This window comes from Trachymyrmex septentrionalis, unplaced genomic scaffold (assembly GCF_001594115.1).
Source record: "Trachymyrmex septentrionalis isolate Tsep2-gDNA-1 unplaced genomic scaffold, Tsep1.0 scaffold367, whole genome shotgun sequence".
Classification (NCBI taxonomy): domain Eukaryota; kingdom Metazoa; phylum Arthropoda; class Insecta; order Hymenoptera; family Formicidae; genus Trachymyrmex; species Trachymyrmex septentrionalis.
This window is the reverse complement of record NW_017305533.1, coordinates 33150-53107: the sequence shown is the minus strand read 5'-3', so window position 1 is coordinate 53107 and position 19958 is coordinate 33150. Positions and strand designations below refer to the sequence as shown.

At 28.0% G+C, this 19958-nt stretch overlaps 1 protein-coding gene and 1 non-coding gene across 2 annotated transcripts; both read left to right on the top strand.

Annotated features, from left to right (window-relative positions):
• Positions 1–772: 772 nt before the first annotated feature.
• Positions 773–845, top strand: Trnaf-gaa. Its single transcript has one exon. It is a non-coding gene; the product is annotated as a tRNA-Phe (tRNA).
• Positions 846–2248: 1403 nt separating this feature from the next.
• Positions 2249–13284, top strand: LOC108750367. The gene is made up of 4 exons (XM_018489773.1): positions 2249–2645; positions 9748–9890; positions 11286–11577; positions 12828–13284. The coding sequence occupies exons 1-4, from the start codon at positions 2576–2578 to the stop codon at positions 13040–13042; spliced, it is 720 nt and encodes a 239-aa protein (XP_018345275.1). The 5' UTR covers positions 2249–2575; the 3' UTR covers positions 13043–13284.
• Positions 13285–19958: the final 6674 nt, after the last annotated feature.

Here is a 19958-nt window from a genome sequence, read left to right as displayed (position 1 = left end):
AAGTTTATTTATATATAATTATAAATTATTTTATTTTGTCTTTAATTTTTATTACCTTGTATATTTCTGTTATCGACACGTATTTTATATTGTCGGAATGCTTTGCCTTGGCCCTGTAAGTCGTTTCTTTTAAATCCTTCTTGAATCACGACCATGAATTAAAACAAATTCTCCCTTCCCTCTTCTCCTGTAAATAACCTTAGTGGATCATAGAATGCTCGTTTTTGCAGCGTGCACTGACTATCAATCAATCGATATTCGAAGGATATTAGAATCGGAAGAAATATTCGAAAAAATTTCAATGATTGCAACGCATTAATTTATCCGAGAATAACCACTGTATCAATGATTGACATTGCTCCGTTTCATATTTTATGCAAGACACTTGTGCAATAAAAAAGTAAGAAATAAGTATAAAATATATTAAAATGTAAAAAAGAATTTTTTTTCTATTTTCGTAATATTTCTTATAGATAATATAGCATTTTGTGACGTCTAAATATAACAATAGAAATTTAAAGTTTGTCGGTCAATTAGTACAATTTCTCAAAAAACATTAATAAAAAAAATTAAAAGCTGGATTAAATAAAAATTATACAATTATATATATAATTACAATAATTTTTATAATAAAATAATATGTATATAATTTATGTATATATTTCTCAATATTATTATCTCTCTCTCTTTATATATATAAAAGAATACATAAATTATATATACGTATATTATAATGACTATTTCAGGCTTTTAATGAAGGTCGCACATGTGAGCCGAAATAGCTCAGTTGGGAGAGCGTTAGACTGAAGATCTAAATGTCCCCGGTTCAATCCCGGGTTTCGGCAGTCGCGATTTTTTTTTTGTTTAATACTGAACAATATAAAAAAAAATAGTTTTTAACAATAGGTAATAACAGATGTGAACGAAAATATATATATTATAAATAAATATTTAACACTTTAACATGGTACAATCTCGTATCCTCTTTTTCATCCTTCTATGTGTTCCATTTTACCATAGTACTTTTAGAATTCCAGTTACTCCTAAATATCGAGATATAACTGTGGTATTTTAAACATTCTGTAGATCAATTTATAATTGAAGATCACATTGCAATAATACGAACCAATCTCACCTTAAAGATGTATGTGCTACATCTAAAAACAGTACGAAAGATATAAAAACATGATTGCTCTATTATTACTTTTAAATATCTGTGTAAATTTAAACATAATTCTCTTAGGATTGATTGTTCCATTTTTTGGTAAATTTTACGCATTAGATAAATTACGAGATCCGCATATGTAATCTCTATTTACACGTAAATTTATCGAAAGATGAAACAACCGTCTCTTATTGATTTAAAAATTACTTAATTTTTTTGTTTGTCTTGATTCTTATATGAAATCGCATTTCGTAATACTTATTAAAAAATTTTGTGAGAAAATAATATATTAAAAATTAAATCAAATTATATATAATACATAAATAAATACACACACACACACACACACACACACACTGATAATAAATAATAAATATTTGTACAAAAGTTTAATTGAATCCGCTTATTTATTTAGAAATTATTGGCCTAAAATTGCAGAAAAATACAGTCATTTTTTACTGCATAAAATCAATTATAAGATTATTATAACAATAAATTTTATTATAACAAATATTTTTTGTTTTGTTTTGATTGATTAAACGCTATTTTACAAGAAAATTTTTTAATTTTTCAAATTATATACAGATATTATACAAATCATGCAAACCGTGGAGATGTACATATGAATCGCATAGAAGTAGCAATAGATCAATGATGACATATGCATTAATGACTGACATTGTCTTGTTTGATATTTTTGCACGAAAAATAAATTTTCTTATTAAACGTAATATATTCTATAATAGAATTACATAAAATTTTGAACAAATCCATTTAGCATTCTTCAAATAAATGTTCAAATATTGTTATTTTTTTTTTAACCTGAAAAAGTAATTTTTCATCTGAAAAAGTAATTTGCTCTCTTAAATCTCTCTCTTTGAAAGGCTGGAAAGACGTGCTTGGAAAATCCGCTGTTTCAAATATCAAATACAGCCGGGATGATGCTGCAGGAAGAAGAAGAGAGGACCAAAGCGACACGACGGCTCACGTCGTGCGCATACTCCCGAGGCGCCGTTGGAGACCCGCTGCTGCACCTGCCAGCCGAGGTTGCCGTAGCCGAGGATTGGCCATTCGGCAGTTGGACCTTGGCGTGCGTGGCGTGAAAATGTCGACTGCTGACTGTACTGGTGGCCGCGCATACACATAGGACGAAGGGTTGCCGGGGGAGAGAGAGTTACCTTTCGTGGCGACGGTCACCGTGCTCCCAAGGCCTCCAAGGCCGTTCGAAGGCCTTGACGAATGTCATCGTAGATAAAAGAAAAAGACGCGGAGGGAGATACGCGCGTCCGAAGCCCTTATCTTAGCGGGGTAGTCGCGCCACGAACTGCCACGAGGTTCACGTGCCTTTCCCCGATTCGGCGCTCCGATTAGCCGGCTCTCCGTATTCCACGCGGAATTCCATCCGAAACGATGAGGCTCCAGCGGATGCTGCTCGTCGTCGGCTATCTGATGCGCTATCACATCGCCCGTTCAATAGCCGGTGAGTACGAATGCCCACGTACTCGCAGGTATACATATGTTTCCCGGCACACATCTGCCGCCTTTGTAATTATGATTTTCAATGAGAAAATATGTTATTATTTTGTATTTATTAAACTGTAAAAAATGTATTATTACATTTTGCTATTGTTAAATTGTATCAAATATATTATTTTTTGTTGTTACGTTTAACATTTAGCATTCTGTATTTGGTAAATGTACAAATGCAGATGTGCACGTGTTGAAATTTGAGAGAAGGATTTGATCGCGTGGAGCTAAATCCGACGCTCGGAAAATAAATGTGTATGCAGAATTATAACTTCGTGTAAACGCTCACAAGTTCATGTGAAATAATACTGTGAGGATTAATTCCAGATTTCTCAATCTTTTGTTAAATATCTAAAAAAAATATCTGTTTCATGTTTCAATGATTTTTTAAAACACATTAATTTTTAAATATCGGTGTAGCAGAATATAAGGGATATAACGAAGCGGTTAATTTGATTTAACAATTGATAGAGAAGAAGATGGATAGAAGAGATTATGGCTATTTATATTTTAAATAATAACTTGATTATTAATTAATATTTAAATTTAAAATGTACCGATTACATTCGTCAAAGTGCTGTTTACTCCATTCTAAAGTCAAAGTTACAAAACATTTTATTACTTAGAAATATTAAGAAAAATACTACGACAATGTTAGAAGAGAATTTGGGAGGCCATATTATTAAACACAAGGATGATAATGTGATCTTCCACAAAAACAGATTTCAGAAATTGGTTTTGTATAAAAAAAACACTTAGTTACAAAATTAACAAAAAATATTGCAGGACGTTTGCAAATGCACACATAATTTCTTCTGTTGATTACTAAAAGTTCTATAGAACATATAACATAAACTATAGATTAACAGAATTGTAATTAATTCATTGAATAATTATTTTGATATGAAAAACCTCGAGACCGCCAACAATCAACACGCTTAGAAAGCCACATTGGCAAAATGCTACGCTATTATTTAATGCCATGCTTTCATTTAATTCTAAATTGTTTAATTTTACTTAACTTAAAATGGGTTCAATCAAATAAAATATTAAATAAATAACATACTCAAATATGTAATACATTCATGTAATAATATGCTCACGTTTGAGAAGAATGAGAGATAATATGCAATTAAATATTAAAGTTTAATTAGATATCAAATCTTAAAAACGTTTCGAAATGCTTAAGATAAATGTTTTATAATAAATACTGGTTATTGTGTATTGATATATTAGCGTCATAATATAATGGCGATTTACTGAACAAATAATTTCAAAGTAATCACTAGAATTTGCCACTTAATAATGGAGACGCATTAAGAGGAACCATTATACCTATACGCTGGCTAATATCACTTTATCCTCTAATTAAATGATATATTTACAAAAAAGTAAATAAAAAAATTCTAAGAATGCGAACAAATCGCTTGTTTAAAAAGAATCATATTTTTTCTTCCTTTCTTTCTTTGTATCCTTTCTAAATATCAGATACATTACTTTATTGCAGTTTCTTCAAAATTTCTAAACAATGATTTTACTTAAAATTTAATTTTAATTTTAATTTTAATTACAATTTCTACACGGTTAAAACAGCATTTATAATATATATGTAAGTTTTTTTTTTAATTATATACGTACAGTAGCTTTAATTTATTGCCATTTAATTTATTGCAAAATGTAACTAATAAATATAACTAAATATATTATACTCTGTGGCAACTTCGAAGTTTGATAAGAGTAATAAATATTGTGCACTGTAGAAATTAGTGGAAGAGATTTATTATAACTTCTCTTCCTCTCTCAGTTCAAATCTTTTGTCATGTGCTATGAAAAAAATGACGCGCGTTGTAAAATATGGTTGTAGAATATAATATTGTATCATATTTTATAATGTTCTAGAATTAATATAGAAGTTTATTTTTAATTTAATTTAAGTATACAGGATGTTAGTTAAGTATGTTGCCATACTCAACAGAGAGATTCTTTGATTTATTTCAAGTAAAAAAAGTCCGTATAAACATGTGTCCTAAACGGCTTAGTTTCCGAAATACAGGTGAATGTTCGCAAATGTTTGACGAAACGGTAAATTGCATTGGCGATATCTTCCTGCATAAATATGCCTTGCTTCACGTGAGTTACAACCGTAAACAAAGTGACAAGGTCAAAGTCAAAGTCTCTGGGAATTACTAGGACATCTGAAATCATTGGTTTATACCACCCCAATTGAGAATGAGAATGATTTGAGGAATCGAATAGTTGCTTCATGCGAGGCAATATGTAATACATCTGATATCTTTGAGCGTGTACGTCAATCTTTGAGAAGAAGGCTCGATGGATGTATCATGGCGCAAGGTGGACATTTTCAACAATTCATCTAATTGTTTTATTTCATCCGAAAAACTGAAGCTTGTTTTTCTGTTTTTGTTTTTCTGTTTTTGACTAGTTAAAGCTGTATTTCTTTCAAATAAACAGATTATTACTACATGTCTAAATTTTTTTATTTTGAAAACTAAGCCGTTTAAGACACATGTTTATATGGACTTTTTTACTTGAAGTAAACCAAAGAATCACTCTGTTGAGTATGGCAACATACTTAACTAACATCTTGTATATTTATTTAGGAATAATTTGAACTTTTCCATTATTTTTTATAATGTTAAAGTAAAAACATTAGATTTAAAAATTACATTATTTAATACTCAATATTTTTTAAAACTTAAAATTCTAAGCTCTAGTCTCTATATAAGATTCTTTATTTTTTCTTTATATTAAACTTACATCTAATACATATTCAATAATTCTGTACATTAATATTCTTATTTTTTAACATATGTTCATTTTTAAGAAATTAAATTGTAATTTATGAACTCAGATTTTATTAAAAATTTTTATTAAACATTTTTGTAAATATTAATATTATTGTTAAGATAAGTGTATTCCAATATTGCCAATACTGAAAATTTATATTTAATGTTACATATATGTATACCACAGTTTTCAGTATTGGCAATAATTATCGAAATGCAGTCTATATTAGATATAAAGTACCAAAAATTTTTCAATATTTAAATTTTAATTATAAAATATTTGGCCAATTAAAAATAATACGATATATATTTTTTTAAGAGTTATAAAGATAACGAGAGATTAAAGCAACGATAAAAATAACGGCTAAATTCATTAATATTACCAAAAAGGTAACAAAAATTGTAACGACGTTATAAGTGACGTGATACTCTTCGCAATCCTAGAAAATAAACTTTTTCTTTAAATATAAGCACATTTATTATTAATAACTCATTAAGTTTCTTTTATTTACTTTACAATAATATATTATAATATCGTGAAATATACTATATTCTTATTTATTCGTTGTCAAATCATCGTTTATTATATGATGTTTGATAATTATAACATCATACAACATTTAATTATCGAGGGCGATAATCTAATATTGACACAAAATTATAATCTAATATTGTCAATGTTTCAGTCTTCAAAGGTATTGAATATCTGAAGGAAAATTGATTCCTGAATATTATAACATTGTTAGCATCTGGTGCATGCGTAATAATAGATAAAATTCAGCGCAGATTATGCAACATCAGTGGTCGCTGTATGCTGTAGATAAAACGCTTAATACCGCCGTTCGATGTTGCATTTACAAATAAAACAAATTTTAAGTAACCGCAATACTTGTAAATCCGTTTACATGTTTATAATAGTCGATGCGATCTGAGACGCGTATTCTTAATTGGAAACGATTTATTATATGTGTGTTCAATGTAGTGTACAGTAAGATAATTTATAAAAATTATTCCTTTGTAACTGATTTATTTTTTCCTTACTATTTAAAAAAAAATGGACCGATATTTTTAATTTAATCTGCATAAAAATATTACACGATTTACAGACACGTTGACTAAATCAGTTAATATTGAATTAACCAGTTAATGGTACGATTAACTGTAATGACAATTAATATTAACTCAACACATTTTAATTGGTTACCTATTAATTAATTTCATATGGTAGCGGAAAGAGATAAAGGGCAGCGAAGATAAAGCAACGCAATTGATTTACTGAATTAATGACGCTTTAGCGGACACCTTGCTAACGAGGCGCCATTGTTCGCGATTTCAAAAGAATCTTCGAATGTACATCCTGTCAGTTCAAGAATCGATTCGTTAAAAAAATGCTAAAAAGACGTCGTTACATTTTTTCTGTTTGTTAGTATTAAATCTTATTATCTGGACACGTTTTATGCTGTACACAAAACATAATACACAATATGTAGAATAAACATAAATGTTCTGAAAATGTATATGTTTCGTTTAATTAACTGACACTATTAACACATTATATGACTCAGAACTACACATATTACATCTATTTTTTCTCAAAAACAATTTATTTGAAAATTTATTAGCAATTTAAATTTCCTTTGTAACTTATGAAAGTTTGACGCGAACGAATGTTTTTAACTTCATATTTATACCATATGTAACCATATGTAAGAATAAAATAATCTTTTTTACTTAATAAATTTTTTAATAATAATCTTTATTAATTAAAAAATGAACATATACATATATTACATTTAAATTTCAAACACTTGTAAATAGTACAAAATTTTGAAACCGCAATAATAATATTCCAAAATTTGATTATTAGACTCTGCAAATAAATGTTTCTGGGTCACATACCGAATACAGAAAATATCGCACAATAGTTTGTTGTATTGTATTGATATATGCTATATATCTTGCGGTGTGGTCACAAGCATTTGAAAATCTAATTAAAAACGCTTTCGTCAGACACGGTTAGAAACAAAAGGAATTTTTTGAATAGAGGTTCTTCACGCTCACGTAATGACTTGTACAATTGCAACGAGTCGCAAGAATAGTCGAGCAGAAAAACTCAAGTCACTCATTACTTTGCGTTCGTTTGCGGTAACTGAGCAAGCATTTGCCCTAGAAAAAAACTGTATTTAATTCAGAGCTCGTGCAGTAAACTTCTAATTTTATAGTTTACGACATAGATATAGGCGGAATGACAATCAGGAAGTAACTGAAACTAAATAATTATTATTTTGTAACAAATGAATGGAATGAAATAGATTAAATACTCGGAAAAATCTGTTACCTATTTAAATAACAAAATTATACATTTATAAACTTGTAAAAATGAACTGAATTATGAAAAGTTGTCTCTTTTATAATAATTATCTCATAATCCAATTAATTAAATAATGCAATTTGAAATATTGTTATTTAAACCATTTTTTAAATTAATTTTTTAAAAAGAAGATACGACGTTTTCAATTTATTTCAAAGAACTTAAAACGTTAAAAAAGTAATTTTTGTTGCTAATGTTTTTTTAGAAATTCGTACTTTATATGGAATATTTCATATACGAAAGTAAATTATGACAGTAATATTATTGCATATGATATTATACGATCAATATTATATAAGTAGAGCAAAATATGTCTACTTTCAAAGACATCTGTTATATACATGGCATCATACAAATGCTTTATTATGTAAAGTACCAATTTTGACGTACTTGGCATCAGTACTTAACGTACTTGAATCTATTTATGTACCAAAATGACGCAAAATTTTAACAGTTTTGCATCTGTATAATGAAACTTTCACATGTGTAGAAGATATTGAATGTACATAATATCAAAGATAAGTAATCGATAATAAATATTATAAATAAATAATATCCTACAATATTAAATAAATCAATGAATATAATCCTGAATATTTTAAGTTGCATAAATATCAAGACATGATAGATTTTCTGAGTACGTTAAAATTAATTATCACATGGATTCGCTGGCTGAATTGTTTATAATCCGCAATTTTAATGTCCTAAATAATTAAAGATCATAAGTACACATTGCCTGTACAGAATAGAAAAAATTGACTTTTTCATTCTAACTACAAGCTTGATTGATTAACATCCTAGTGTCATCCCAGGGCTTCGTAACTCATCGCGTGGCTACAATATTTATTTGTTTGCGCAATGTGCTATCCTATTTTCTTCACGTATCGATCTCTTGTCACACTCGTTACCTACACCACGCTTTGCACCTCTTCACATTCGTCGCTTCCATATAGATTTCACCATCCGGAAGACCTAAGATCAATACGTGCCCTTTTGGGTACAAGATATTTTGATCAGTTCGAATGTTTTTTTCAATTGCAATATTAAAAGAATAATATTTGATTAATAATTAATCAGATGATTCTAACGGACTAGTTTCAGAAAAATATATAATATTAATTGTTGAGCTTGTTACAGTACATCCTCTTCTATTTTTTTAACTGTTTCATTCTATTATTTAAAATATTGTTTTTTAAAAAGATTTATATGCTAACTCTTAAATGTTAAATTGGTCGAGGCTACGCCAATTTTATTAGTTCAATCTTGTCCGATCGAACGACGGTCCGATGAACTTTCACGACTGTCTAAAATAATGACCTAATATACAAATAGTTCTCACCGCATAAAATGAAATATTTTAGCTTCAACATGAATACGCAATATTATTGCATTATTGCACGAGATTAGTATAACTGAAAAGAAAATTGCAACTTTCAAAAAGTTGTAAATGTTTTCTTACATTGAGAATAAAAGATTATTTAAAAGATCATTTTCGTAAGTCTGGACCTTAGGTCACCCTAAGACTCGTAAGGCGCAGACGTAATTGCTTGCTCTAATTATGAAATTGGGTTGTGGAACACATGAGTATATGCGTTCGTGTCATACGCGCAAATTTCCGCAAGCGGATTCAATTAAAACGATCGTCTAATTTGACACGATTTCATTGTTAAGGGAATGCGTCATGCTGCGATAAATTGCACGATGATTGTGATTACAGATTGATTTAAAATAACGAAGTGATTTAAAATAATCACATCGTTATTTTATTTTTTTTTTTTAATAAATAGTGATTCGACTAAGCAAGAAAATTTATTGAAACACACTGAGGAAAGCAATCCTTCAATCGTTGAATTTTTCATTTATGATTTCGATTACAGCACCTATGAGAGCGACAAGTCAGGCTTTATTGGATGAAAATGATATTACGTTTCGGGATGACAGCGATGATGACGTCACGACAGAGGACCCGTTTCTCAAAAAGTGCATCGTAGACGGAAATTCCTATTTTCACAGTCAAACGGTAACGGCTAACAAAATATACTGACGATTTTTCCATAGAGAAAAGTTTTTTTCCAATATTATTGGAAAGAAAATTTACAGAGAAAAAAATGTTAAAATGTTGATATCTCCAATCTTTACAAGAATTAATAAATAAATAATAATTAATAATTTATAAATAAATAAATAAATCAAAAATTATTTTTAAAAATTTAATAAAGAATAGTAACTCTTCGGTGCCGCTCGATATCTCTTTGTCATGTATCTATCACGCTGAATATATTGTGAGAAATATAATATTAAAATAAACATATTATAACAATTTTTTTCAATCGAAACACCAGACATTACACAAGAATATGATGTTAATAAGTAAAATGTATGTATCTTCATTAATAAAAAATATAGCATAGCAAAAAGTAATCTATGATATGTCACAATAGAAATGGCATTGAAGAGTTAAAGATAACAGACATTTTTTTATTTTAAATGTAAAGTAACAAAAACTATATATATAGAAACAAAAATCACGTGCTGTACTTACACGTTTAGTAAAAATTATTTTTTTCTCGTCTTTCTCTCCCTTTCTATCTCCTTCGTTTTCCTCGAATTGATTTTTTATTAAGTGTTGAGAAAGTGCTGAGAAGGATCATCATTTATCACAGCTTCAAAATCTTTAGCCTCATATCTCTGTAAGTAACTTTCTCAGAATTCTATTACAGTAAACTCTATTTAAACTGATGAATATAACTGTGTAATCCATTTGGCTCTCTAAAGTTTTGTCCATGAAAAGCTTTTCGTTTACAATTATATTATTTACAATTATTTAAAAAATTTTAACGTTTTAATATTAAAAGAATATTTTAATGTAAAACTATTTATTTTAATGTAAAACTTTCAATTTTTTAATAAATCATATTAATAGAAAATATGTATAAATAATATACAATAAAAAGAAGAATTTCAGAGAGGAATTCGAAATTTGAAATATTTCCTATAGGCGATTTTAGTTAGTATAGGAGACAAAATAAAAACAGGCTTTTTTTAGGTAAAATAGGGAAAATTTCAAAAACTAATTAATCGATTTGAAATTTTCAAGAATTATTCTACACATGATTGGCTACGTACTTCGAGAAAATTTTTTGTTGAGAATTTTATACTTTTTATGCAATAAAATTATCAAAAAAATTAACATTTAATTTTGATATCTAAATTTTGAACGCAATTTTGTAATTTGCTATCTATTAACAATTTTGGTACATGCTATTGCGACACTCATACTAATCAAGTATCTTCGTGAATTTTTTGTTTCAAACAGATAGTTTTAAGGACCTAATATTCTGCGCAAACTAAGAATTTTTTTCTTAATATTTTTTTCCATTAACTCTTTTCCTAAAAACGTCCTTTTGCTCTTCAGATACCGTCGTATGACTCAAATTCACATTGCCTGTGCGTCGTCGGTGAAGTTTACTGTTGGTGGCAAGATTATAATTCGAACATCGTCTCGTCGCTTGGCTCATCTTCTCCGCGATCGACCACAGTGGAAAACAATTACACTTCATCTCCGGAAATGAGGACGGACATTATTGTGGAAGACTTTGAGGCTTCCGGAAATTTTGACTCGTCAGTTAGCCAGCAAGGGCACATAGAAATTAACACCACTTTGTCAGTCACAACGCCTTCTGTACCGACCATTTGCCTTGTGATGGGTATTAATTAATTTTTGTTCTTTCTAATTAATTATCTATATAATATTTTAATTTAACAAATCTTAGGTATTCGTAGTTAATTCTTATTTCAAGATCGTCTTAAATAATATCTTAATGCGGCCCTCTGATTGATTCGTGACACCTCGAGACAGAACGTCAGACACGATCTTGAATATAAAAATTGACTATGAATATTACCCTTTAAGAATCTTTTTATATCGATCCATATTCCTTATCACAAACGATACACAATAATTTAATTATATCTACATTCAAGAAATATAAACTACTTTTATATAGTAGATAATATATATTATTTTATTAAATAATATATGTATATTACTTATTTATTTAATCTAATTTTAATAGCTTTCTAGAATTGTTTTTGTATTATTTATTTTCCAAATTGTTTTTATTAAAGCATTATATAAATGTTTAAAGATTTAAAATTTCGTTTTAAAATTTACTTCTCTCGTACCCTACATCATCTCAGTACACACAATAGTACGTTTAATATTCATAGTAAAGGGTGTCCCAAAATTAACGCAAGATTTGAATTTGCCGCCATTTGTGCAGTAAAGTGTTGGCAATCCAAAAAAAAAAAAACAATTTAACAGCTGACAGTTTAGGGTTAGTGAAAATGGAGCGTGAAAATGTATTATTGAACATCAACAAATGGATGCTGATTTTTCGAGCAAAATCATCCTAAGCGATGAAGCACATTTTCACCTTGATGGCTTTGTTAATCGCCAAAATCGCCCCCTAGATCGTGTGATTTAACACCATTAGATTTCTTTTTATGGGGTTATTTGAAATCACAGGTCTATGTCAACAAGCCCACAACCACCCGTGCATTAAAGGAGGAGATTCAACGCTGCATCAACGAAATTCAGCCACATTTATGCAAAATGGTCATGGAAAATTTCGACAAACGAGTGCGTATGTGCATGCAAAGCCGTGGAGGCCATTTGCCCGATGTGTTATTCCACAAATAACCCTATCCTATGTACTTTATGATTCAATAAAAAAATAACAATCAAAAGACTAAAAACTGTGTTTTCTATTTAATTCAAATCTTGCGTTAATTTTGGGACACCCTTTATCTCGACGCAAGATAAAAGCGTGAGCCTTTATATACTTTAAAACCTTATATTTTCTTTTATGTATTATAAAAGCTGCGCGTTCATATGAATATATGCGGTTCCGGCCTTTTTATACAAAATTCGTATACCATGAAACTTGAATTATAGGGAGAGAGTATCGACAGGGTGAGATACTACCACACTCAACCGGGAACTGCGTCGAATGCAGCTGCGGATCCGAAGGCCGCATCGAATGCTCGCCAAAAGACTGTGTGGCACTACGACCCGAGATATTAGTTGCACCTGATAAATCTGAGGTACCCGACGGGGATTTCGAAGTTTTCAACTTATTGCGAGATTGGGATATCGACGAAAATTTCTAAAGTATCTGATAACGAGTCGTACAAACTTGCTCAGTTCTGCTGATTGCTGCGATATTATTAACGTCGAAAGGCTAACTTCTCGTTTAATTAAACACGACTTCAAAAACCATTCAAATGTGAACAGATATCTGCAAATGAAAATAGATCTTTGAGAGTAGATTGATTCTTGAATGGATTCGGATTATCGAAATTGAATGAAAAAAAAGTAAGAAGTATATAGATTTCGCGTTTATACAGTTCATTGCGGCACGAATAATTGAATAACATTTATATCAAACTCTTTTTAATATTTATTTAAATATAATCTCGGACTATTTAAATATAATAAAATATTGATTACGAGATTATAGAATTAGAGAATTTGCGCTTGACGATTTTTGACACTAAGAATGATCGCGTTTTTTGTTTTATAAGAATTGTTTTTTTTTTTTTTTTTTCGATCAAGGATGTGCCTTCAATTATTTGTCATATACGTCATGGATAAAATCAAAACGGCGTAGAAGGCATAGTCCTAAAATAACTAGTCTAGATTTTTTTTTTATAAAACTGTCAACGAGTGAGAAAAGAGCCTATTCTAAGAAATATATTTTACGTAGATATCCTCATTAGAGTTTTCTTTCCGAAATGCAAGTAGATTAAATACTCTTTATATAAGAATCTTTCGATAAATTAACATCCATCTACTTCAAGCCTATCCAATTTCAGCTCCGAAGCCAAAACGTAAAGCCATCGACGCAAAAAAAAAATCAATATGAATAAGATTTCAGAGACTGTAAAGTGTTGATACATGTCTGAGCGCTTATCAACATTTTATCAGGGTCGGATTAAGGTTTTTGCCGTCCCTAGGTAGTGAAATCCTTGCCGCTCCCATTCAACCCTCCAATAACCGTATGCTTATAAAGAATAAAAAAAGATTTCTGCAAGGATTGAAGTAGCTTAGCTTTATTACTTTAACGCATACAGTACATGTGTACATTTTATTTTTTATATTTGAACTTTACGCGCTTTTTTCACAGCAAACACATTAATTGTATAATTTTCTCAATCGTTATTCGCGCAAAAAGTGGTTATTTTTTAAAACTTCCAATTCTTTAAAAAAAAAATGCTGCTTTTCTAAACTTGTCGCCTCTAAGCATAGCCTAAAGTAGTCTATAGTGCTAATATGACACTGCACTTTACAGTCCATAAAATCTTACTTGAATTTTTTGCATCAATGACTTTACGTTTTGGCTCCGCAGTTCATATTGGATAGGCCTGATTCATTTTATCAATTGTAAAAAAATAGAACTTATTATTTTTTATTTAAATAGTTCATATGAAATTTCTTCATTTTAATTTATTTGATTTGGATCCAATTTGTAGGTACGTTTAGTAATTAATTCAGCGAGTAGAAAATTCGTGTCTATATAGATTCGATATAAGAATGTTTTTGTAGACGACGGCCTATAAATATATCATAACACATGTACGTCAGCCCGCCTTATGTACATGTGAAAAATGCTATTGAAAATGAGCTTAGCCATTACTAGTCACAATAATACAACGTAAAAAATTGAACAATATTCTTCGTCATACCTCATATCCTAATAGATACATAATCAAATATTGTAGTGAAGATTGTGTAATTTATGTCACATATACTCGTATATATATATATATACACATATATGTGAAATGATGTATATCGTCATATTATATAATCTTATATACATATTTACGATAGAATAATGCCAATAATATGAATAACGAAAATCCCTTGTTGCAATAGTTTACATGATATAAGAGATTGAATGATTATAGAAACGTAGTCAAGTGAAAAAATTCACACAATAAGAAAAAGAACATTTAACAAAATTCCTAACATTTAATATATACTACAATATATGCACAATATATATTATATATAATATATATAATTTGTATCATATATATAAATATCATACAATATAAATACAATATGTTTGATTTAAATGTATACACCCAGTTATTTTTTTTATAAATATAGAGTTAAAGGAAATAAGAAAATTTTTTGAAAAATTGTAAAAACTGTACAATGATTTAAACAAAAGTTCTAAATTTTTTTAGTAAAAACTTTTACTTGAAATATTTTGTTTCTCATAACTAAAAGCGACATAAGTAACAATATCTCATGAACGATTATCAAAAAATGCATTTTATCAAAAATTACATTATTGAATTTGTCATAAAATATCTTATAAAATATGTTACAAATATGTTATTCTATATAGGAAGATAAAACTGCCATTGAAAGCATTTCTTTAAAATGATTTAAAACTTCTATTTAAAGTCACATAAATCTTCTTAAACGAAATATCTTTTATTTGAAAGAATTGTTTGTAACTCTATTATTTAAAAAATAACTAACAATAAGTTTATATACTTAATCAAACACATTGTATAATTATATACGATATTTATTATATTATATCACATATATAGAGTAATATATAATTATAATATTTTAATTATAATTAATCATATGATATACTAAAAAAAACTGAAGTATTAAGAAAGAAATAATACCGCATATAACCTATATTACGATAATATGCGTTTAAGATTGCAGTCAGATAATATTTTTAGCATGTCAGGACCAAATAACCTCCCTTCCTCTTCTTAACTCTCGCCCTCAATTCTTACTCTCATATAGTAGCATGCATAGAATGAAAATATCGTTTAATCATGCGCATAACGACATTTTTATCCTAGGTGTGGCTAATGTGAAATAACGAGGAGAAACAACACGAGAAAATTTAAAAAATACGAAAGTTGAAAGACTTAAAGTTACAGAGGTGCTAAGAGATAATAAGAATACGGAGGTTCGATTGTATTTGACTACAGTTTTATATAAGTGTAAACCGCGATGTTTACTTTTGTAAACACTGTTTTTATGTTCAGTTTTGTAAATACTCCCTAGTTAGTTTTGAAAATATTTCTTACGGCTCGTGGATATGCGTGCAAAATAGTCGCATAGTCTGAGTGCCATTTTTGCATAGATGATAGCGACGTAGTAATTTATAAGCAACTTTGTTAAACATATATGAAGGGTATTTCCAGAAAGTTTTTTATTAAAAAATTATTTTTTTAACATAAGTCATATCGATAACGAGTTTAATATTTTTTTTTCGTAACCGAGGAACCCACGCAATATGTGAAAGTGATGATAGAACCGTATAATTATGTACTTTTGCGACGGCGACAAAAAGAAATCGGTTGTATAATTAAAGATAATTAAATTAGATAATTAGTAATCTCTGTGATATATACATCACGAAGATAATTTTGTCTAACAAATTTACAAGTTTAGATCGGAGAGTTATTCTTTCATAAGAGCTCTGATGGAATGTCTGATTACTGTTAATTTTGATAGTTAGAATTATAATATAAATGACAAATTTATTTTTTAACATTTATTTTTAACAATTGAGAGAACGGATAAATATAAAAAAAGTTAGATTCCGCCTCCTTTTGTCTTTATCAATTTTTAATTAATAAGTAATCTTATAATCGAATAGTAAAGAATTTAAATAAATAAGAAAATAGTTGCTCTGAAATTAAAGAATTATTCTTTACAGAATTATTCTCTGAAATCAATTTAAAACTTCTTAGATATTTGTTGAATATCAATTTTTAAACAATTTTTCATGCATTTAAAAAAATTTTTCATTATTTCTTGCATGAACAAAAATTAACAGTTATAAAATTTAAATTAATTTTTATTATTTATTATCTTTTTCGTATTATAGAAACATATTAATACGTATCAGTTTCTGCTTATTCTTTTTAGAATGAAGTATTCGATAACTCTATTGTTACAAAAAAATCGTAAATAGAAAGTCATGGAAATGATATTTTTGAATATCTTTCTATACAAGGATTAGTTATAGTTGGAAATTAGTTACTGAAAAGAAAATTAGTTACAAAATATCTTCTAATTACTGACAATCCTCGTTCGTTGAACCAATAGTATATAAAATCTCAATATAAATTCTGTCAATATTTTATTATATAAAAAGATAATAAAATGTTTTAATTGAATCGAAATGCAAACATATCGCTTCCTCACTTTAAAAGTGACAACTAAACAAATTAAATTTCCCAGAAAAAAGAAAATATTTTTCAAACTATTTTTAATTAAAAATTATTGATTAAAAATCAAATAATATTAGAAAAAAATTCTTAATATAATCAAATCTCATTTTTATTATTTTTATTTTATAATATTTAAAAATTACTTTTATAGTTATTACTTTTTTTAAACTACTATTTTTTAATTGTAACAATTTTTAAGATTTTTTTTATAAAGTTTAGTTAGATCATTTATGATGATTGGGCAATGTTTATTCAACTAATTCATAATAAAAACTTGAAAATCACATTTTTCAAGTAAAGAAACGATATGCTTTGAAGTTACAGCTTTAAAATATGTAAATTATTTGAATCATTTTTATAAAACAAAAACGTCTTGATTAGTTATCAATTGCTGCACATACGATTTCTAATAGAATTTTAGTTGCTTCTTGAACTTGCATCTTACAATTTAAGAATTCTAAATTTGCCTTCTTTTACTATTCTCTTCTATATCTCATCGTTTGTGATGTACGACATTTAAATTATAACTGCCGGAAGAGAGAACAATCATCATAATAAATATCATCCCGTTCGTAACTCTTCCTATCATCCTTATCAACTAATTGTTTAGAAGTTTATTGACAGAATTTATAATTGTGTATGGAATCCTTCTGTATGGAAACCTGTAAATCTTTTAGAAAATTCCTCGCAAGAAAGTGGCACATCATCGCGGGACCATTTTAATAAAAATAAGTAGATCATCTATTATTTTTTGTTTTTGTTCACACTTGAATAATGATCTCGTACGTCTTCCAATTATCTTACGTGGAATTGTAATCTGTATCGTGTTCCTGCGATTATACACATGTCTTCACAGAAAAATTGTATTCGAAATAAAGAAAGATCTTATGACACACGTGTGAATATTTATATTTTACTATCTTTAAATTATATATATATATATATATATTGTTTATTTTATTTTCTTCGTAACATTATATGTATATTAGATCTTGCACTAGAGCTCTCTTTCTCGCTTTTGCTAAATGTCGAACATGTACTTATTTCATTTTAAGTTTCAAAAGTATACACTACTTCAGCCACAGAAAACACCAGATTTATTATTAAATATTTTGAATATACATATATAAAAGGAACTACCTTTTATTTTATGCATTCATACTGACACTTGTAAACTGGCTTGTACATCTTAAATAAAATTGATGAGTCCCAAATACCCGATTCTAATCGAAAAACAATCATAGTTGAAATGGAGGAGAAAAAATATAATGGTTTACTTTCAATATAATCCTAATGGTCATTCTGTAATATTGTATATATATTATTAGATGTGTTAAACACATAACGATGAAGGGAAGTTCCGTATAAAAAGCCTTTTAAGGCATTTCAAAATTCTGAAATTTTCCTTTTTAAGTCACGTATATAATCTTATTTCAAACGTTGAATTACTTCAAGATGAGCAATATAAATGGTTGGCACGCGGCCTTGGTTTTGATAATTGTCGTTATTGCGATGCATTGCGCGTTCTGTTGTGTTTACGAAATCGTTACTTAAATCACACACAATTTAAGCAAGTTGTTCAAGCAAATAAATTATATAGCATGCTTCGTGTATCGAGATGTTATTGCGTACGACAAATAGTAACAGCTATTTTACAAAACACTTTTTTCATGTGGCACTTTTTTACTAAATACGAACGAGATAGATTAATTCGTATCAATTTAGCCGATAATTAATAATTTCTTAAATATTAATCTTAAATAGTGCTTTTTTTTATAAAACTATTTGTATTTCGTATGGAGACTTTTGAAGTGTAATTAAATAGATTTGTCATTCAGATTATATCGATCTATGACTATTAATTACATACATAGTCCAAGAAGAATTAATTAAAAAATATTATCTCTCTAGATGATAAAATATTCTAATTAATTAATTATTTTGACGTAATTAACGGACATAAATTAATTAAATAAAATTTTTGTATAAAATTAATTATATTTTGTATATAAAGAAATGTTTAAATGTAATTAGAAATATTTGAATTATTTTTGAATAAATTAAATTAAATATTTTTTAACTAATTAATCTCTTGCATAAACAAAAATTAACAGTTGTAAATACTGTTAATTTTTATTCATGCAAAAGATTAATTTGTTAAATTTAAAAAATATTGTGTAACTAGCTGACATATCGACTAAGTTCACTCGAATATGGCTACGTAGTTCAATATATCAGACACTCAATGTTCAGACACGTGTTTTGTGCATATCGAGGCGCTAGTGGACGAATTCCATATAGATAAAATACAAGCAATACAAGTCTCAAGTTTTTCCATATCTGTGGTTTAACCTTGATTGACATATGTTCTGTGATATAAGAATATAACGTATTATTACGTGTATTATTACGTATAATAGTGGTAGCTAACAAAACAACTCAAACGAACAATTAATTAAATTTTTATCGTCACTGGAGCAAAATTTTTTATTGACTCACCATGTTGGACACGCGATTACGCATGCTCTGGAATGATGCTTCTTTTTGTATATTACATTTTATATATCATAATGCATTCCATAATAATATATATTGTATATAATTGTGTTAATAATATGTTATAAATATATTTAACATATAGATTTTAATGTCACAAAATTTAAATTAAAAAATGACAGATATTAAGATTTATTTTCTTTCCATAATTTATAATAAAATACACTTTAATCCGAAAATTTATATATAAAATCTTATCGATTATTGGATGATAAAGTTATGTTTTATAAATCGTGTCTCATATATA

Excerpts from the sequence above, each read along its gene's own strand:
- LOC108750367 (XM_018489773.1), top strand. The coding sequence starts at position 2,576 with ATGAGGCTCCAGCGGATGCTGCTCGTCGTCGGCTATCTGATGCGCTAT. Across the intron at positions 2,646-9,747 it reads CATCGCCCGTTCAATAGCCG|CACCTATGAGAGCGACAAGT; the intron begins GTGAGTACGAAT and ends TTTCGATTACAG. Across the intron at positions 11,578-12,827 it reads GACCATTTGCCTTGTGATGG|GGAGAGAGTATCGACAGGGT; the intron begins GTATTAATTAAT and ends CTTGAATTATAG.